This window comes from Corylus avellana, chromosome 1, assembly GCF_965113065.1.
Source record: "Corylus avellana chromosome 1, dhCorAvel1.hap1.2, whole genome shotgun sequence".
Classification (NCBI taxonomy): Eukaryota; Viridiplantae; Streptophyta; class Magnoliopsida; order Fagales; family Betulaceae; genus Corylus; species Corylus avellana.
Window position 1 is genome coordinate 27,476,055 of NC_142490.1, and position 17,789 is coordinate 27,493,843.

Here is a 17,789-nt window from a genome sequence, read left to right on the forward strand (position 1 = left end):
CTTCCTCGCCGAGCTTGATTCTCCTCCACTAGCAAGGCCTCCCGAGATGGTACGAATCTCGCCAATAATAGTTTGGTTCTGGGGACTCTACTGCTGATTATGCGAAACCCTCGGTTCCTCATGCCTCTGCCTTTGATTGCGTGATCAATCATTATTCTGTCCCGAATGTTGACCCTGACCATCCTGGACGCTCTTCCCCTTGCCATTTTCTTCAGTTAGGAAATTCAGCAACTTTCCATTCCTCAGAAATTTTTCAATCTCGAACCGAAGACTGATACAATCCTCGGTTTGATGCCCATGATCATTATGATACTCACAAAACTTCCGAGTGTTACGGTTCTGGGGAGGAGACTTCATCCTTCCTGGCCATCGGAAGCTCGGATCCTTCTTAACTTGCATGAACACCTTATAAACAGTTGTATTCAGGGGTGTCCATCCCACACATTGTTGATGCTGATTTAGCCGAGGAGGTAGATCGACCCTTCTTTCCAGAATCTTAGGATTTTGGCGATCCTTCTTTTTCTTCTCGACAAAGACCCTCGGTTTCTTCAGACCTGGATCAGTAGCAGGTTTGTTCTCAGCAGCTTTAGATTTCAGCAACGCTGAGATAGTCCCTTCCTGGTTGATGAACTCCTCTGCCTTGCTGTTGAACTATCGCAAAAGTTCTTGTTTTTGGCCTTTTGGACAACTCGGCCATCAGAGGCCCTTCAATCTGTATTCCGTGCATCAATGCTGAGAGAATGGTTTGCTCGTCAGTACTTTCCACTGCCAGCTTCTCCCGATTGAACCGCAACAAATAATCCTTCAAGGACTCGTTCTTCCCTTGCACTAGGGATAATAGATATGCTAGATTCTTCTTTCTTCTTCGAATGACAAGAAATTGTCCTAAGAACTGCTGCCCAAGATAATCAAAATTATCAACAGATTTAGGACTCAGACTTCCAAACCATTCTTTGGCAACTCCCCTTAGAGTTAACGGGAAGGCTCGGCAAGCAATTTCGTCAGGAGTTTCATGAAGGATGATGTGAGGTCGGAAGCTTTCCATGTGGTCGGAAGGATCTCCACTTCCGTCATATTCGCCGATCCGAGAAACCTTAAGACTACTAGGCATTGGAAACCTCATCACCCAATCAGTAAAAGGTAAATTGGTATGTTGCATGAGATCCTCGGTGGCGGACCAATTTTCCCCATTTTCGATTAAGAAAACCATCTTTTCAAACTTCTCCTAGAGATCTTTAACGTCTTTATGCACGACAGCCTCCACAGGCTTGTCAAGATGTGACCGAGCATGACGAGAATGGCTACACTGGGAACGACTATGGTGGGTTTTGGCGTGACTAGACTCGCCATGGTGTGACCTACCACCAAGCTGTGAACTCTTGGTGTGCTCTTGTCGGTGAGTGTTTGCTTTGGTCTGAACAGTATGAGGATTTCCTCGTATTGAACTTCCAGCGTCTTGTTGGGTTGATTGATGCCGAGCTGATGATGGTGGTTCCCTGAAGGACTCCTCACGTCTTCTCTTTTGTGCCGAATCTTCTCTAAGAGGTAGCCTAGAGATGATCTCTTCATTCTGCTTTCTCATGGCCTCAACAGATTCGGCTATTCGCTTCATGAAATCCACCATAATGGCTATTTGGGGATTTGGATCGTGTGAGGTTCCGGGTACATCTGGTTGGATGACTGTGATAAGATGTGGAGATGTGCTGGCATGTGGGGGTGTGTTCACCATATCGGAATATATGAGATTAGTAAGAACTGATAAAAAATCATTTCCCACAGACGGCGCCAAACTGTTGAAGCAGTTTTCCGAATGATGATGTGGGAAAGGGCCCTGTGTAACCGAGGGATCAACCGAGGGTTATAACTGAATAATCAACAAAGAAAAAGGAATCAAAGCTGCCGGTGTTGTCCGGCCGGTGGAAGCTCCGATGCCTAAGTTAGTTGCAGTGTTTAAGAGAAAAATGAACTCGGAAACTAAGGATCAGAGAAAAGATAAGCAAGGTATTCAGTTTTGGAGGGTAAAAAGAAGTTACTGAAATAGTGAGAGGGGACCCCCCTTTTATAGGCATCAGACTGTACCTGTTCATCTAACACTGTGGACTTTTACCGAGGGTCCACGTGTCAACAATATATCGGAGAACATCAAATAGGATATTTATTCAAATATGTTTATTATTTCCTGAGGGTAACACTCGGTACCTGCCTCAGGCTCGGCTAACCGAGCCTACCGAGCCTGATAACCGAGTGTTGATAATATAATCTATATAAGCCTAAGTCTGCCGAACATGAGTTTATTTTGAACAGTAAAAAATGACCGAGTGTTTAGGGAATGGGCCGGTAAGTTCGCACTGGGCCCAACCTAGCCGAAATATGACCCAACACAAACCATAGTCACAGTTTAACTTAATCTTGACAAAAAACATAGCACAATTTTTTTTTTTTTTTCAAAAAATTTTTAACACAAAAAGACAAATAAGAACAAAAATAAATAGACAAAGTGTTTTTCCATACCCCTAAACTTGAATTACACATTGCCCTCAGTGTGTAGTATAGAAATACATTACCGGAAGTAAGGAAATCTGAGTGTGAACAAGGCTAGGGCATCCCACAAACTTAAACACCAAAACACCTATCAACAAAAACTAACAACAATATTTTTTTCACAGAAACAAAACATCAAAAGATCAATTGCTATTAGAAACATAAACAAATAAAAAGAAATGCAATATAATGAAAAAGAAAAGAAAGAATTTGTGGAGTGAAGTGCAGAAAATAAACTGGAGGAGAAAACTTTATAGTGCTTCCCCCTGTCATGCGGATGTCCAACCAATCCCTTCCATCCATTCTTCTTCAAAACTTCATACCCCTTTGGAAGGATATTTTGCCATCTTATGTAGAATTTCTTACTTCGAAGGATCTTCTTAGGAAAGTGGTTCCTAGATTTGTGTGCTTGTGTGCACAAATCCTTGAATATCTTGACATAAGATGATTCTTTGAGACATTCAAGCGTTGGGCTCTTGATGTGTCTCAAGAGGGACATTGATCCAGGCAGGAGCTTCAGTATTTACTTCCATGTCACTGGGCAGATTAGGATCCTTTGGGGGCTCACTATTCTTATGGTGCTCAACTTGCTCAGGGTGCTTAACTTGCTCCTCTTTCTCTTCCTCCTCTTTGTTATCCACAATTTCCTCACTCTCAAGTGTGATGGTGACTTGGGCATGCTCATGATAAGAATTTTTGAAATCATCCTCATCAATCATGTAGTGCCTTTCAGCCAGCAGTTGACTTTTAAGCTCTTCTTCCTCTATTCTGTTGAAGTCAGCAACTTAATCTTACAATGCGTCAATTACAAGCAATAACATAATCTTACAATGCGTCAATTACAATGACTTTGAATAATCTTACAATGCGTCAATTACAAGCAGTAACATAATCTTGCAATGCATTTAATGCTATAAATTATAGTAACAATACATTAATACTTAAATATTATGAAACTTACACCATAAATCTTTAACTATGCTTACTAAGTTACTTACCCCACCCCTTCTACATGGACGTCCGATCACCGTCCCGTGATGGGAGAGTGGCGGCGGGGACCATCCACGGAGTTCTGCTTCTCAACAGCAATGGCATGGATGTCCTCTACAGCGGTGATAGGATAACGTACAAGGTGATTGGCGGGATTGTTGACCTCTACATTTTTGCTGGGCCGTCGCCGGAGATGGTGACGGAGCAATACACGGAGCTTATTGGTCGGCCTACCCCCATGCCGTACTGGTCCTTCGGTAAATTTTGTTTTGTTTTTGTTTTTTTTTTTTTTTTCAGTGTTTTTCATAATATGATTTATTATGATTTGAGCCTTTTGAATCAATGAGACTTGTTTGAGATTGCGTTACTTTTAAAGCATATTTAAGATTGGGTTTGAGAAATAAAGTTTTTAAGTAAAAAAGTGAAGTTTTTGCCAAAAATGTGTTTTTGGCTATTTTTAGAATTTTTGGACTTTTAAAAGCACTTACTAAACGGATACTTTTTTCTTCAAACAAACTTTTTGAGTATTAAATGCACTTTTAGGCCTCTCAAACGTACACCCATACATGCCCTTAGTACGTAAAAAACTGTGCTAAATAAAAGCTGGCATATTTAGTGAGTTTTTCATTCATCTCTATCGTGATCGCTTAATGCTTTCAATGCTTCCTATGGTATCTGAATCCTTGGCTTGTAAATTGTGGTCCTACCCAAAAATAACCTTGAACATTTAAGTAAATTACCTGCAATAATTGTGACTCTCTGTTTTGTAATTTCCTATATCATTTACATTCTGTAAAAAAACAAATTTTATTATGGTATATAAACTTGAGTCCAGATTAAGACTTTATATGATGATAAATGGTTATAATAATGCTGACCCAGTTGGTGATTGTTGTCTATATGTGAAGGATTTCATCAGTGTCGATGGGGATACAAAAACGTTTATGATATTAATGCTGTGGTTGTTGGCTATGCAAAAGCCCGTGTACCTCTTGAAGTTATGTGGACAGATATTGATTACATGGATGCTTATAAGGATTTTATTCTTGATCCCATCAACTTTCCCTTGCAGCAAATGAAAAAGTTTGTTCACTCTCTTCACAAACATGGTCAGAAATATGTGCTCATCGTGGATCCTGGTACATTGTACTAGACTTGTCATTGTTTTCTTGAGCTGAAACCTCTCTCTTTCTCTCTCTCAATTGATGTAACATTGTATTAGTTTACAGGTATCAGTGTGAATAAGTCCTATGGAGCCTACACTAGAGGGCTGCAAGCTGATGTCTTCATAAAACGTGATGGAGTCCCTTACTTGGGTGAAGTTTGGCCTGGCCCTGTCCACTTCCCTGACTTTTTGAATCCAGCCAGTGAAGCATATTGGGGTGATGAGATTAAAATCTTTCGAGATATGCTTCCCGTTGACGGTCTTTGGCTCGACATGAACGAGCTTTCCAACTTTAAGACTTCTTCTCCCACTCCAAATTCTTCTCTTGATAACCCTCCTTACAAAATTAATGATTCTGGAGCTTTGCGGCCCATTATTAATAAGACTCTAGCTGCATCATCCTTACACTTTGGTAACATTACAGAGTATAATGCCCATAACCTCTACGGACTCCTAGAAGCCAAAGTCACTAATGCAGCCTTAATCAAGGTGACTGGTAAAAGGCCATTTATACTTTCTAGGTCAACTTTTGTTGGTTCTGGCAAGTACACAACACACTGGACTGGAGATAACGCTGCCACATGGGATGATTTGGCATACACAATTCCAGCAATTTTGAACTTTGGGCTCTTTGGAATTCCAATGGTTGGGGCAGATATCTGTGGTTTTGCTGGAGATACAACTGAAGAACTCTGCGGGTGCTGGATTCAGGTACAAAAATGATACTCCTTCACAAAAACAAAGAGATAGACATTGTATCATTATGTTTGGTTTCTCTAGATGTTGATATGAGTATTTTACATTTCTTTAGTACTTGGAAGGAGTGTACTATGCCTTCTGACTTTGTGCAACCTTTTTCTTCTTCTTCTTCTTTTTTTTTTTTTTATTTTTTATTTTTTATTTTTTTATTTATTTTTATTTTATTTTTATTTTATTTTTATTTTTATTTTTTTATCTTTTGATATAAGTGTTTTAGATTTCTTATCACATGAAAGTAGTCTATGCCTTCTGATTTTGTGAGACCTTTTTTTCCCCAAGTTTATTTCTTTATTTTGTGTTGCTTTGTTTTATTTAGGGGAAACTTTACAAAACTCTCTTAAGCTTCTACATGTTTTGTGACGTCCCACATTGCCTGGGTATGGAAAATATGATATGTTTATATGGAATTTACTCTCTCTAAATGGTATGAGGCCTTTTGGGTGTAAACCCAATAATAAAACCGTGCGGGCTTGGCCCAAAGCGAACAATATTATACTACTTGAAGCAGGGGTGTTACATATGGTATCAGAGCCACTTAGTAACGCCAGGTCATATGGTACTAGAGCATTACATGACGTGGACCTAATGAGGACGTCAGGAGTTTAAGAGGGGGAGTTTGTAACACCCCGGTCCCATATTGGGAAGATGAGAAAAAGCCCATATAGAGATAGTCATGGGTGCTAAGTCCCACATTGCCTAGTTACTAGGTGAAACTGGGCTTTATAATGAATTCTAGGGAAGCTCTAAATTGACTAGTCCTTTTGGAGTAATAGCGCAGATGTGGCTAGCGCTTTTCCTTGGGTCGTTACAAGTGGTATCAGAGCCACCTAGTAACGCCAGGTCATGTGGTACTAGAGCACTGCATGACGTGGACCTAACGAGGATGTCAGGAGTTTAAGAGGGGGAGTTTGTAACACCCCGATCCCATATTGGGAAGATGAGAAAAAGCCCACATAAAGTGGATGATTTATAGAGATAGTCATGGGTGCCAAGTTCCACATTGCCTAGTTACTAGGTGAAACTGGGCTTTATAATGAATTCTAGGAAAACTCTAAATTGACTAGTCCTTTTGGAGTAATAGCGCAGATGTGGCTAGTGTTTTTCCCTAGGTCGTTACAAGTGGTATCAGAGCCATAACCCAGCCTGAGATGAGGAGAGTGTGCATAAGCCCATGAGGGTCGCCAACGAGGACGTTGGGTCCTAAAAGGGGGTGATTGTGACGTCCCACATTGCCTGGGTATGGAAAATATGATATGTTTATATGAAATTTACTCTCTCTAAATGGTATGAGGCATTTTGGGGGTAAACCCAATAATAAAACCGTGCGGGCTTGGTCCAAAGCGGACAATATTATATCACTTGGAGCAGGGGTGTTAGATGTTTTGAAACTACGCTCTCGAAATTAAAAAAAACTATCAATTTAGGGTATTGAACTTTCAATTTTTTGCAATATACCAATCCGTTAGAATTTTTCGTTAAATCTTGTCTCATTGCCCAAAATACTATTTTTTTGTTTTGTTTTTTATTTTATTTTATTTTTATTTTATGTCATTTTGTTTAAAAAAAGTTCAAAATCTTTACAAAGGCGCTGGGAAACAAAGTGATAATGAATGAAGCCTAAGTGCCTTTCTATACAGAATTAAGAAAAAGTGGTGCTTATTTTCTGATAAAACATCTAATATCAGTATTTGATCTAAGTCCAGCTAGGGGCCTTTTATCCCTTTGCAAGAGATCACTCGGCGAAGTCTACTATTCGTCAAGAACTCTATCTATGGGAATCAGTTGCTGCAACAGCTAGGAAGGTGTTGGGGCTTCGCTACCTGCTTCTTCCCTACTTTTACACATTAATGTATGAAGCAAACCAGAGAGGATCCCCCATTGCAAGGCCCCTTTTCTTCTCGTTCCCTCAAGATATCAACACTTATCAAATCAATACACAATTTTTGATTGGTAAAGGCGTAATGGTCTCACCGGTGTTGAAGTCGGGAGCAGTTTCAGTCGATGCCTACTTCCCTGCAGGAAACTGGTTTGACCTCTTTGACTACTCGAATTCATTGAGTGTTAAATCAGGCAAGAATATTCGGCTTGACACACCGCTTGATCATATAAACGTGCATGTTCGGGAAGGCAATATTTTGGCCTTGCAAGGGGAGGCAATGACAACACGAGCAGCTCGGAAGACTGCATTTCAACTCTTGGTGGTGGTGAGCAATAGTGGTGATAGTGTTGGAGAAGTTTTCTTGGATGATGGAGAGGAAGTTGAGATGGGAGGAAAGGGAGGGAGGTGGAGCTTAGTGAGATTTTCTGGTGGAAAAGAAGGGGGAAATGTATCAATTAGTTCAAAGGTTGTGAATGGGGAGTTTGCTTTGAGTTAAAAATGGATCATAAATAAAGTAACTTTTATAGGGTTGGAGAAGGCTAAGAGATTTCAGGAATATGAAGTAGAATTTAGAAAGAGAACAAACTTGAAGGGAAAATCAGTTATAAAGGCAAGCTTGGACAGCTCTGGGCAGTTTGTTACCGTTGAGGTCTCAAAACTGTGGCTACCTATTGGACATGATTTCAAGTTGGAGTTGAAGCTTCCAAGGCAGTGATCAGTGAAGTCTAAAATGCCAGAAAATTGTTGCAAGCAATAAATTGCCTACGAGCATTTGAATATTTTATTCCAATAAAAAACTGGCAATATGTATGTTTGTAAACAAGTTCAAATATGAATAACATTAACATGTTCTTAAGCCAAAAGAAAGATAAAGAAGGAGGAAAGCTCAGATAAAGTCTTTTTAAGTGTCAAGTGAGCTTTGATCTCCGTCAGAGTTGTTCAATACGAGCTTAATTAGAATAATAATGGAGAGGTGAGAAGTGCAAAGTCACTGGAACTGGGTCAAACAATTTCGCTTCGCATCTGACCAATTTGTTCGGCCTAGGGTTTTGGTCCTAGTTGTGAAAGTACAACCTCGAATCACTTCGTATCAACCGCCGACATGATTGCCTTGAAGTTCTGCACAGGCTAGTAAATTTTTGGGCCAAATTATTTCCCTTCGCGTCTGACCATTTTGTTCGGCCTCGGGTTTCGGTCCTAGTTGTGAAAGTACAAACTTGTCCGTTCTGCCCGAAATTTTACGAGCTTGTTCAGTGCTTCGAGACGATCATATCGGCGGGTAGCACATAGAAATTCGAGTCGTTCCGGCCGGGATCGAGGCTCATGTAAACTTTCACAAAAAGTTATAGTTCGCCAGTGAAGATCGGGGGGCAAACGAACTCGAATCACTTCGTGGCAACCGCCGACATGATTGCCTCGCAGTTCTGCTCAAGCTCGTAAATTTTTGGGCCAAACAATTTCGCTTCGTATCTGACCATTTTGTTCGGCCTAGGGTTTCGGTCCTAGTTGTGAAAGTACAACCTCGCCCGAATAGCCCGAAATTCTACGAGCGTGTTCAGTGCTTCGAGACGATCATGTTGGCGAGTAGCACAAAGAAATTCGAGTCGTTCCGGCCGGGATCGAGGCTCTTGTAAACTTTCATAAAAAGTTATAGTTCGTCAGTGAAGATCGGGGGGCAAAAGAACTTGAATCACTTTGTGGCAACCGCTGACATGATTGCCTCGAAGTTTTGCACATGTTCAAAAATTTTCAGGCCAAACAATTTCGCTTCGGATCTGACCATTTTGTTCAGCCTAGGGTTTCGGTCCTAGGTGTGAAAGTAAAACCTCGTCCGATTAGCCCGAAATTCTACGAGCGTGTTCAGTGCTTTCCAACTGACCATTTTGTTCAGCCTAGGGTTTCGGTCCTATTTGAGAAAGTACAACCTCGTCCGATTCGCACAAAATTTTACCAGAATGTTCAGTGCTTTGAGACGATCTTGTTGGCGGGTGGCTTTAAGAAATTCAATTCATTCCTGCCAGGATCGGGGCTCTTGTAAACTTTGAAAACAAGTTATAGTTCATCAGTGAAGATTGGGGGGCAAACAAACTCAAATCACTTCGTGGCAACCGCCGACATGATTTCCTCGAAGTTCTCCAAAAGCTCGTAAATTTTTGGATCAAACAATTTCGCTTCGGATCTAACCATTTTGTTCGGCGTAGGGTTTCGGTCCTAGTTGTGAAAGTACAACGTCGTCCGATTAGCTCGAAATTCTACAAGTGTGTACAGTGCTCCGAGGCGATCATGGCGGCGGGTGGTACGAAGAAATTCGAGTTGTTCCGGCCGGGATCGGGGCTCTTGTAAACTTTCAGAAAAAGTTATCCTCCGTCAGTGAAGATCAGGGGGCAAACAACCTTGAATCACTTCGTGCCAACCGCCAACATGATTGCCTCGAAGTTCTGCACAAGCTCAAGAATTTTCGGGCCAAACAATTTCGCTTCGCATCTGACCATTTTGTTCGGCCTAGGGTTTCAGTCCAAGGATTGAAAGTACAACCTCGAATCACTTCATGTCAACTACCGACATGATTGACTCGAAGTTCTGCATAGGCTCGTAAATTTTCGGGCCAAACTCTTTCGCTTCATGTCTGACCATTTTGTTCGGCCTCAGGTTTCGGTCCTAATTGTGAAAGTTGAAACTTGTCCGATTTGCCCGAAATTTAACGAGCGTGTTTAGTGCTTCGAGACGATCATATCAGCGAGTAGCACAAAGAAAGTCGAGTCGTTTTGGCAGGGATCGGGGCTCATGTAAACTTTCACAAAAAGTTATAGTTCGCCAGTGAAGATCGGGGGGCAAACGAACTCGAATCACTTCGTGGCAACCGCCGACATGATTGCCTCGTAGTTCTGCACAAGCTCGTAAATTTTCGGGACAAACAATTTCGCTTCGCGTCTGACCATTTTGTTTGGCCTAGGGTCTCGATCCTAGTTGTGAAAGTACAACCTCGAATCACTTTGTGTCAACCACCGACATGATTGCCTCGAAGTTCTGCACATGCTCGTAAATTTTCGGGCCAAACTATTTCGCTTCGAGTTTGACCATTTTGTTCGGCCTCGGGTTTCGGTCCTAGTTGTGAAAGCACAAACTTGTCCGATTTGCCCGAAATTTAACGAGCGTGTTCAGTGCTTCGAGACGATCATATCAGCGAGTGGCACAAAGAAATTCGAGTCGTTCCAGCCGGGATCGGGGCTCATGTAAACTTTCACAAAAAGTTATAGTTCGCCAGTGAAGATTGGGGGGCAAACGAACTCGAATCACTTCGTGCCACTCGCCGACATGATTGCCTCGTAGTTCTGCACAAGCTCGTAAATTTTTGGGCCACACAACTTCGCTTTGCATCTGACCATTTTGTTCGGCCTAGGGTTTCGGTCCTAGTTGTGAAAGTACAACCTTGTCCGATTTGCCCGAAATTTTACGAGTGTGTTCAGTGCTTCTGGACGATCATATCGGCGGGTGGCACGAAGAAATTCTAGTCGTTCCGGCCGTGATCAGGGCTCTTGTAAACTTTCACAAAAAGTTATAGTTCGACAGTGAAGATCGGGGGGCAAACGAACTCGAATTACTTCGTGGCAACCGCAGACATGATTGCCTCACAGTTCTGCTCAGGCTCAAAAATTTTCGGGCCAAACAATTTCGCTTCGCATCTGACCATTTTGTTCAGCCTAGGGTTTCGGTCCTAGTTGTGAAAGTACAACCTCGTCCGAATAGCCCGAAATTCTATGAGCGTGTTCAGTGCTTCGAGATGATCATGTTGGCGAGTGGCACGAAGAAATTCGAGTCATTCCAGCCGGGATCGGGGCTCTTGTAAACTTTCATAAAATGTTATAGTTTGTCAGTGAAGATCGGGTGGGAAAAGAACTCGAATCACTTCGTGGCAACCGCCGACATGATTGCCTCGAAGTTCTCCACAAGCTCAAAAATTGTCGGGCCAAACAATTTTGCTTCGGATCTGACCATTTTGTTCAGCCTAGGGTTTCGGTCCTAGTTGTGAAAGTAAAACCTCGTCCGATTAGCCTGAAATTCTACGAGCGTGTTCAGTGCTTCCCAACTGACCATTTTGTTCGACCTAGGTTTCGGTCCTATTTGAAAAAGTACAACCTCGTCCGATTCGCACAAAAATTTACCAGCATTTTCAGTGCTTCGAGACGATCATGTCGGCAGGTGGCTTTTAGAAATTCGAGTCGTTCCTGCCGGGATCGGGGCTCTTGAAAACTTTTAAAAAAATTTATAGTTTGCCAATAAAGATCGGGGGGCAAATGAACTCGAATCACTTTGTGGCAACCGCCGACATGATTGCCTCGCAGTTCTGCAGAAGCTCAAAAATTTTTGAGCCAAACAATTTCGCTTCCCATCTGACCATTTTGTATGGCCTAGAGTTTCGGTCCTAGTTGTGAAAGTACAACCTCGTCCAATGAGCCCGAAATTCTACAAGTGTGTACAGTGCTTTGAGGCGATCATGGCTGCGGGTGGCACGAGGAAATTCGAGTTGTTCCGGCCGGGATCGGGGCTATTGTAAACTTTCAGAAAAAGTTATCGTCTCTCAGTGAAGATCGGGAGGCAAACAACCTTGAATCACATCGTGTCAACCGCCAACATGATTGCCTCGAAGTTCTGCACAAGGTCGAAAATTTTCGGGCCAAACAATTTCGCTACCCATCTGACCATTTTGTTCGGCCTAGGGTTTCGGTCCTAGTTGTGAAAGTACAACCTTGTCCGATGAGCTCGAAATTCTACAAGCGTGTACAGTGCTTTGAGGCGATCATGGTGGCGGGTGGCACGAAGAAATTCGAGTTGTTCCGGCCGGGATCGGGGCTCTTGTAAACTTTCAGAAAAAGTTATCGTCCGTCAGTGAAGATCGGGGGGCAAACAACCTTGAATCACTTCGTGTCAACCGCCGACATGATTGCATCGAAGTTCCGCACAAGCTCAAAAATTTTTGGGTCAAACAATTTCGCTTCGCATCTGATCATTATGTTCAACCTAGGGTTTGGGTCCTATCTCAGAAAGTAAAACCTCTTCCGATTAGCCCGAAATTCTTCGAGCGTGTTCAGTGCTTCCCAACTGACCATTTTGTTCGACCTAGGGTTTCGGCCCTATTTGAAAAAGTACAACCTCGTCCGATTTGCACAAAATTTTACCAGCATTTTCAGTGCTTCGAGACGCTCATGTCGGCAGGTGGCTTTTAGAAATTCGAGTCGTTCCTGCCGGGATCGGGGCTCTTGAAAACTTTTAAAAAATTTTATAGTTTGCCAGTAAAGATCGGGGGGCAAATGAACTCGAATTACATCGTGGCAACCGCCGACATGATTGCCTCGAAGTTCTCCACAAGCTCGTAAATTTTTGGGCCAAACAATTTCGCTTCGGAACAGACCATTTTGTTTGGCCTAGGGTTTCGGTCAAAGTTGTGAAAGTACAACCTCGTCCGATGAGCCTGAAATTCTACAAGTGTGTACAGTGCTTTGAGGCGATCATGGCGGCGGGTGGCACGAAGAAATTCGAGTTGTTCTGGCCGGGATCGGGGCTCTTGTAAACTTTCAGAAAAAGTTATCGTCCGTCAGTGAAGATCGGGAGGCAAACAACCTTGAATCACATCGTGTCAACCGCCAACATGATTGCCTCGAAGATCTGCACAAGCTCGAAAATTTTCGGGCAAACAATTTTGCTACCCATCTGACCATTTTGTTCGGCCTAGGGTTTCTGTCCTAGTTGTGAAAGTACAACCTTGTACGATTTGCGCAAAATTTTTGGAGCGTGTTCACAGCTTCGAGACGATCATATCGGCGGGTGGCACGAAGAAATTCGAGTCGTTCCAGCTGGGATCGGGGCGCATGTAAACTTTCACAAAAAGTTATAGTTCGCCAAGGAAGATCGGGGGGTAAACGAACTCGAATCACATCGTGGCAACCGCCGACATGATTGCCTCGCAGTTCTACACAAGCTCGCTAATTTTCGGGCCAAACAATTTCGCGTCGCATTTGACCATTTTGTTCGGCCTAGGGTTTCGGTCCTAGTTGTGAAAGTACAACCTTGTCCGATTTGCCCAAAATTTTACGAGCCTATTCAGTGCTTCGAGATGATCATATCGGCTGGTAGCACGAAGAAATTCGAGTCGTTCCGGCCGGAATCGGGGCTATTGTAAACTTTCAGAAAAAGTTATCGTCCGTTAGTGAATATCGGGGGGCAAACAACCTTGAATCAATTCATGTCAACCGCCGACATGATTGCCTCGAAGTTTTGCACAAGCTCGAAAATTTTTAGGTCAAACAATTTCGCTTCGCATCTGACCATTATGTTCAACCTAGGGTTTCGGTCCTATCTGAGAAAGTAAAACCTCATCCGACTAGCTCGAAATTGTACGAGCGTGTTCAGTGCTTCCCAACTGACCATTTTGTTCGACCTAGGGTTTCGGTCCTATTTGAAAAAGTACAACCTCGTCCGATTTGCACAAAATTTTACCAGCATTTTCAGTGCTTCGAGACGATCATGTCGGCATGTGGCTTTTAGAAATTCGAGTCGTTCCTACTGGGATCGGGGCTCTTGAAAACTTTTTAAAAAATTTATAGTTTGCCAGTAAAGATCGGGGGGCAAATGAACTCGAATCACATCGCGGCAACCGCCGACATGATTCCCTCGAAGTTCTCCACAAGCTCGTAAATTTTTGGGCGAAACAATTTCGTTTCGGAACGGACCATTTTGTTCGGCCTAGGGGTTCGGTCAAAGCTGTGAAAGTACAACCTCATCCGATGAGCCCGAAATTCTATAAGTGTGTACAGTGCTTCGAGGCGATCATGGCGGCGGGTGGCACGAAGAAATTCGAGTTGTTCCGGCCGGGATCGGGGCTCTTGTAAACTTTCAGAAAAAGTTATCGTCCGTCAGTGAAGATCGGGGGGCAAACAACCTTGAATCGCATTGTGTCAACCGCCAACATAATTGCCTCGAAGTTCTGCACAAGCTTGAAAATTTTCGGGCCAAACAATTTCGCTACCCATCTGACCGTTTTGTTCGGCCTAGGGTGTCGGTCCTAGTTGTGAAAGTACAACCATGTCCGATTTGCTCAAAATTTTAGGAGCGTGTTCAGTGCTTCGAGACGATCATATCAGCGGGTGGCACGAAGAAATTCGAGTCGTTCTAGCCGGGATCAGGGCTCATGTAAACTTTCACAAAAAGTTATAGTTCGCCAGTGAAGAAAGGGGGGCAAACGAACTCGAATCACATCGTGGCAACCGCCGACATAATTGCCTCGCAGTTCTGCACAAGCACTCAAATTTTCGGGCCAAACAATTTCGAGTCGCATCTGACCATTTTGTTCGGCCTAGGGTTTCGGTCCTAGTTGTGAAAGTACAACCTTGTCCGATTTGCCCAAAATTTTACGAGCGTATTCAGTGCTTCGAGATGATCATATCGGCTGGTAGGACAAAGAAATTCGAGATGATCATATCGGGGCTCTTGTAAATTTTCAGAAAAAGTTATCGTCCGTCATTGAAGATCATGGGGCAAACAACCTTGAATCACTTCATGTAAAACGCCGACATTATTGCCTCGAAGTTCTGCACAAGCTCGAAAATTTTTGGGTCAAACAATTTCGCTTCACATCTGACCATTATGTTCAACCTAGGGTTTCGGTCATATCTGAGAAAGTAAAACCTCGTCCGATTAGCCCGAAATTCTACGAGCGTGTTCAGTGCTTCCCAACTGACCATTTTGTTCGACCTAGGGTTTCGGTGCTATTTGAAAAAGTACAACCTCGTCCGATTTGCACAAAATTTTATCAGCATTTTTAGTGCCTCGAGACGATCATGTCGGCAGGTGGCTTTTAGAAATTCGAGTCGTTCCTACCGGGATCGGGGCTCTTGAAAACTTTTTAAAAAATTTATTGTTTGCCAGTGAAGATCGGGGGGCAAATGAACTCGAATCACATCGTGGCAACCGCCGACATGATTGCCTCGAAGTTCTCTACAAGCTCGTAAATTTTTGGGCCAAACAATTTCGCTTTGGAATGGACCATTTTGTTCGGCCTAGGGTTTTGGTCAAAGTTGTGAAAGTACAACCTCGTCCGATGAGCCCGAAATTCTACAAGTGTGTACAGTGCTTTGAGGCGATCATGGCGGCGGGTGGCACGAAGAAATTCGAGCTGTTCTGGCCGGGATCGGGGCTCTTGTAAACTTTCAGAAAAAGTTATCGTCCGTCAGTGAAGATCGGGGGGCAAACAACCTTGAATCACATCGTGTCAACCGCCAACATGATTGCCTCGAAGTTCTGCACAAGCTCGAAAATTTTTGGGCCAAACAATTTTGCTACCCATCTGACCATTTTGTTCGGCTTAGGGTTTCGGTCCTAGTTGTGAAAGTACAACCTCGTTCGATGAGCCCGAAATTCTACAAGCGTGTACAGTGCTTTGAGGCGATCATGGCGGCGGGTGGCACGAAGAAATTCGAGTTGTTCCGGCCGGGATCGGGGCTCTTGTAAACTTTCAGAAAAAGTTATCGTCCGTTAGTGAAGATCGGGGGGCAAACAACCTTGAATCACTTCGTGTCAACCGCCGACATGATTGCTTCGAAGTTCCGCACAAGCTCAAAAATTTTTGGGTCAAACAATTTCACTTCGCATTTGATCATTATGTTCAACCTAGGGTTTCGGTCCTATCTGAGAAAGTAAAACCTCGTCCGATTAGCCCGAAATTCTACGAGCGTGTTCAGTGCTTCCCAACTGACCATTTTGTTCGGCCTAGGGTCTCGGTCCTATTTGAAAAAGTACAACCTCGTCCGATTTGCACAAAATTTTACCAGCATTTTCAGCGCTTCGAGACGATCATGTCGGCAGGTGGCTTTTAGAAATTCGAGTCGTTCCTGCCGGGATCGGGGCTCTTGAAAACTTTTAAAAAAATTTATAGTTTGCCAGTAAAGATCGGGGGGCAAATGAACTCGGATCACATCGTGGGAACCGCCGACATGATTGCCTCGAAGTTCTCCACAAGCTCGTAAATTTGTGAAAGGAGAATCTCGTCCAATGAGCCCGAAATTCTACAAGTGTGTACAGTGCTTTGAGGCGATCATGGCGGCGGGTGGCACGAAAAAATTCGAGTTGTTCTGGCCGGGATCAAGGCTCTTGTAAACTTTCAGAAAAAGTTATCGTCCGTCAGTGAAGATCGGGGGGCAAACAACCTTGAATCACATCGTGTCAACCACCAACATGATTGCCTCGAAGTTCTGCACAAGCTTGAAAATTTTCGGGCCAAACAATTTCGCTACCCATCTGACCATTTTGTTCGGCCTAGGGTTTCGGTCCTAGTTGTGAAAGTACAACCATGTCCGATTTGAGCAAAATTTTAGGAGCGTGTTCAGTGCTTCGAGACGATCATATCGGCGGGTGGCACGAAGAAATTCGAGTCGTTCCAGCCGCGATCGAGGCTCATGTAAACTTTGACAAAAAGTTATAGTTCGCCAGTGAAGATCGGGGGCAAACGAACTCGAATCAAATAGTGGCAACCGCCGACATGATTGCCTCGCAGTTCTGCACAAGCTCCCAAATTTTCGGGCCAAACAATTTCGAGTCGCATCTGACCATTTCTTTCGGCCTAGGGTTTCAGTCCTAGTTGTGAAAGTACAACGTTGTCCGATTTGCCCAAAATTTTACGAGCGTATTCAGTGCTTCGAGATGATCATATCGGTTGGTGGCACGAGGAAATTCGAGTCGTTCCGGCCGGGATCGGGGCTCTTGTAAACTTTCAGAAAAAAATTATCGTCCGTCAGTGAAGATCGGGGGGCAAACAAACTTGAATCACTTCATGTCAACCGTCGACATGATCGCCTCGGAGTTCTGCACAAGCTCGAAAATTTTTGGGTCAAACAATTTCGCTTCGCATCTGACCATTATGTTCAACCTAGGGTTTCGGTCATATCTGAGAAAGTAAAACCTCGTCCGATTAGCCCGAAATTCTACGAGCGTGTTCAGTGCTTCCCAACTGACCATTTTGTTCGACCTAGGGTTTCGGTCCTATTTGAAAAAGTACAACCTCGTCCGATTTGCAAAAAATTTTACCATTTTCATTGTTTCGAGACGATCATGTCGGCAGGTGGCTTTTAGAAATTCGAGTCGTTCCTACCGGGATCGAGGCTCTTGAAAACTTTTAAAAAAATTTATAGTTTGCCAGTGAAGATCGGGGGGCAAATGAACTCTAATCACATCGTGGCAACCGCCGACATGATTGCCTCGAAGTTCTCCACATGCTCGTAAATTTTTGGGCCAAACAATTTCGCTTCGGAACGGACCATTTTGTTCGGCCTAGGGTTTCGGTCAAAGTTGTGAAAGTAGAACCTCGTCCGATGAGCCCGAAATTCTACAAGTGTGTAGAGTGCTTCGAGGCAATCATGGCGGCGGGTGGCACGAAGAAATTCGAGTTGTTCCGGCCGGGATCGG

General features: G+C 43.4%; 2 protein-coding genes across 2 annotated transcripts; one reads left to right on the forward strand and one right to left on the reverse strand.

Moving 5' to 3' along the window:
* Nucleotides 1-144: 144 nt before the first annotated feature.
* On the reverse strand, nucleotides 145-1,210 carry LOC148588209 (uncharacterized). Its single transcript, XM_088514784.1, has 2 exons — nucleotides 690-1,210; nucleotides 145-643 (listed from the first exon to the last, which is right to left on the reverse strand). The coding sequence occupies exons 1-2, from the start codon at nucleotides 1,208-1,210 to the stop codon at nucleotides 145-147; spliced, it is 1,020 nt and encodes a 339-aa protein (XP_088370910.1).
* Nucleotides 1,211-2,329: 1,119 nt separating this feature from the next.
* LOC132169625 (alpha-glucosidase-like) lies at nucleotides 2,330-8,049 on the forward strand. Its single transcript, XM_059580630.2, is given in 5 exon segments — nucleotides 2,330-2,337; nucleotides 3,532-3,788; nucleotides 4,440-4,670; nucleotides 4,761-5,407; nucleotides 7,159-8,049. Coding segments are annotated over 5 exon segments (2,034 nt in total).
* The last annotated feature ends 9,740 nt before the right edge of the window (nucleotides 8,050-17,789 follow it).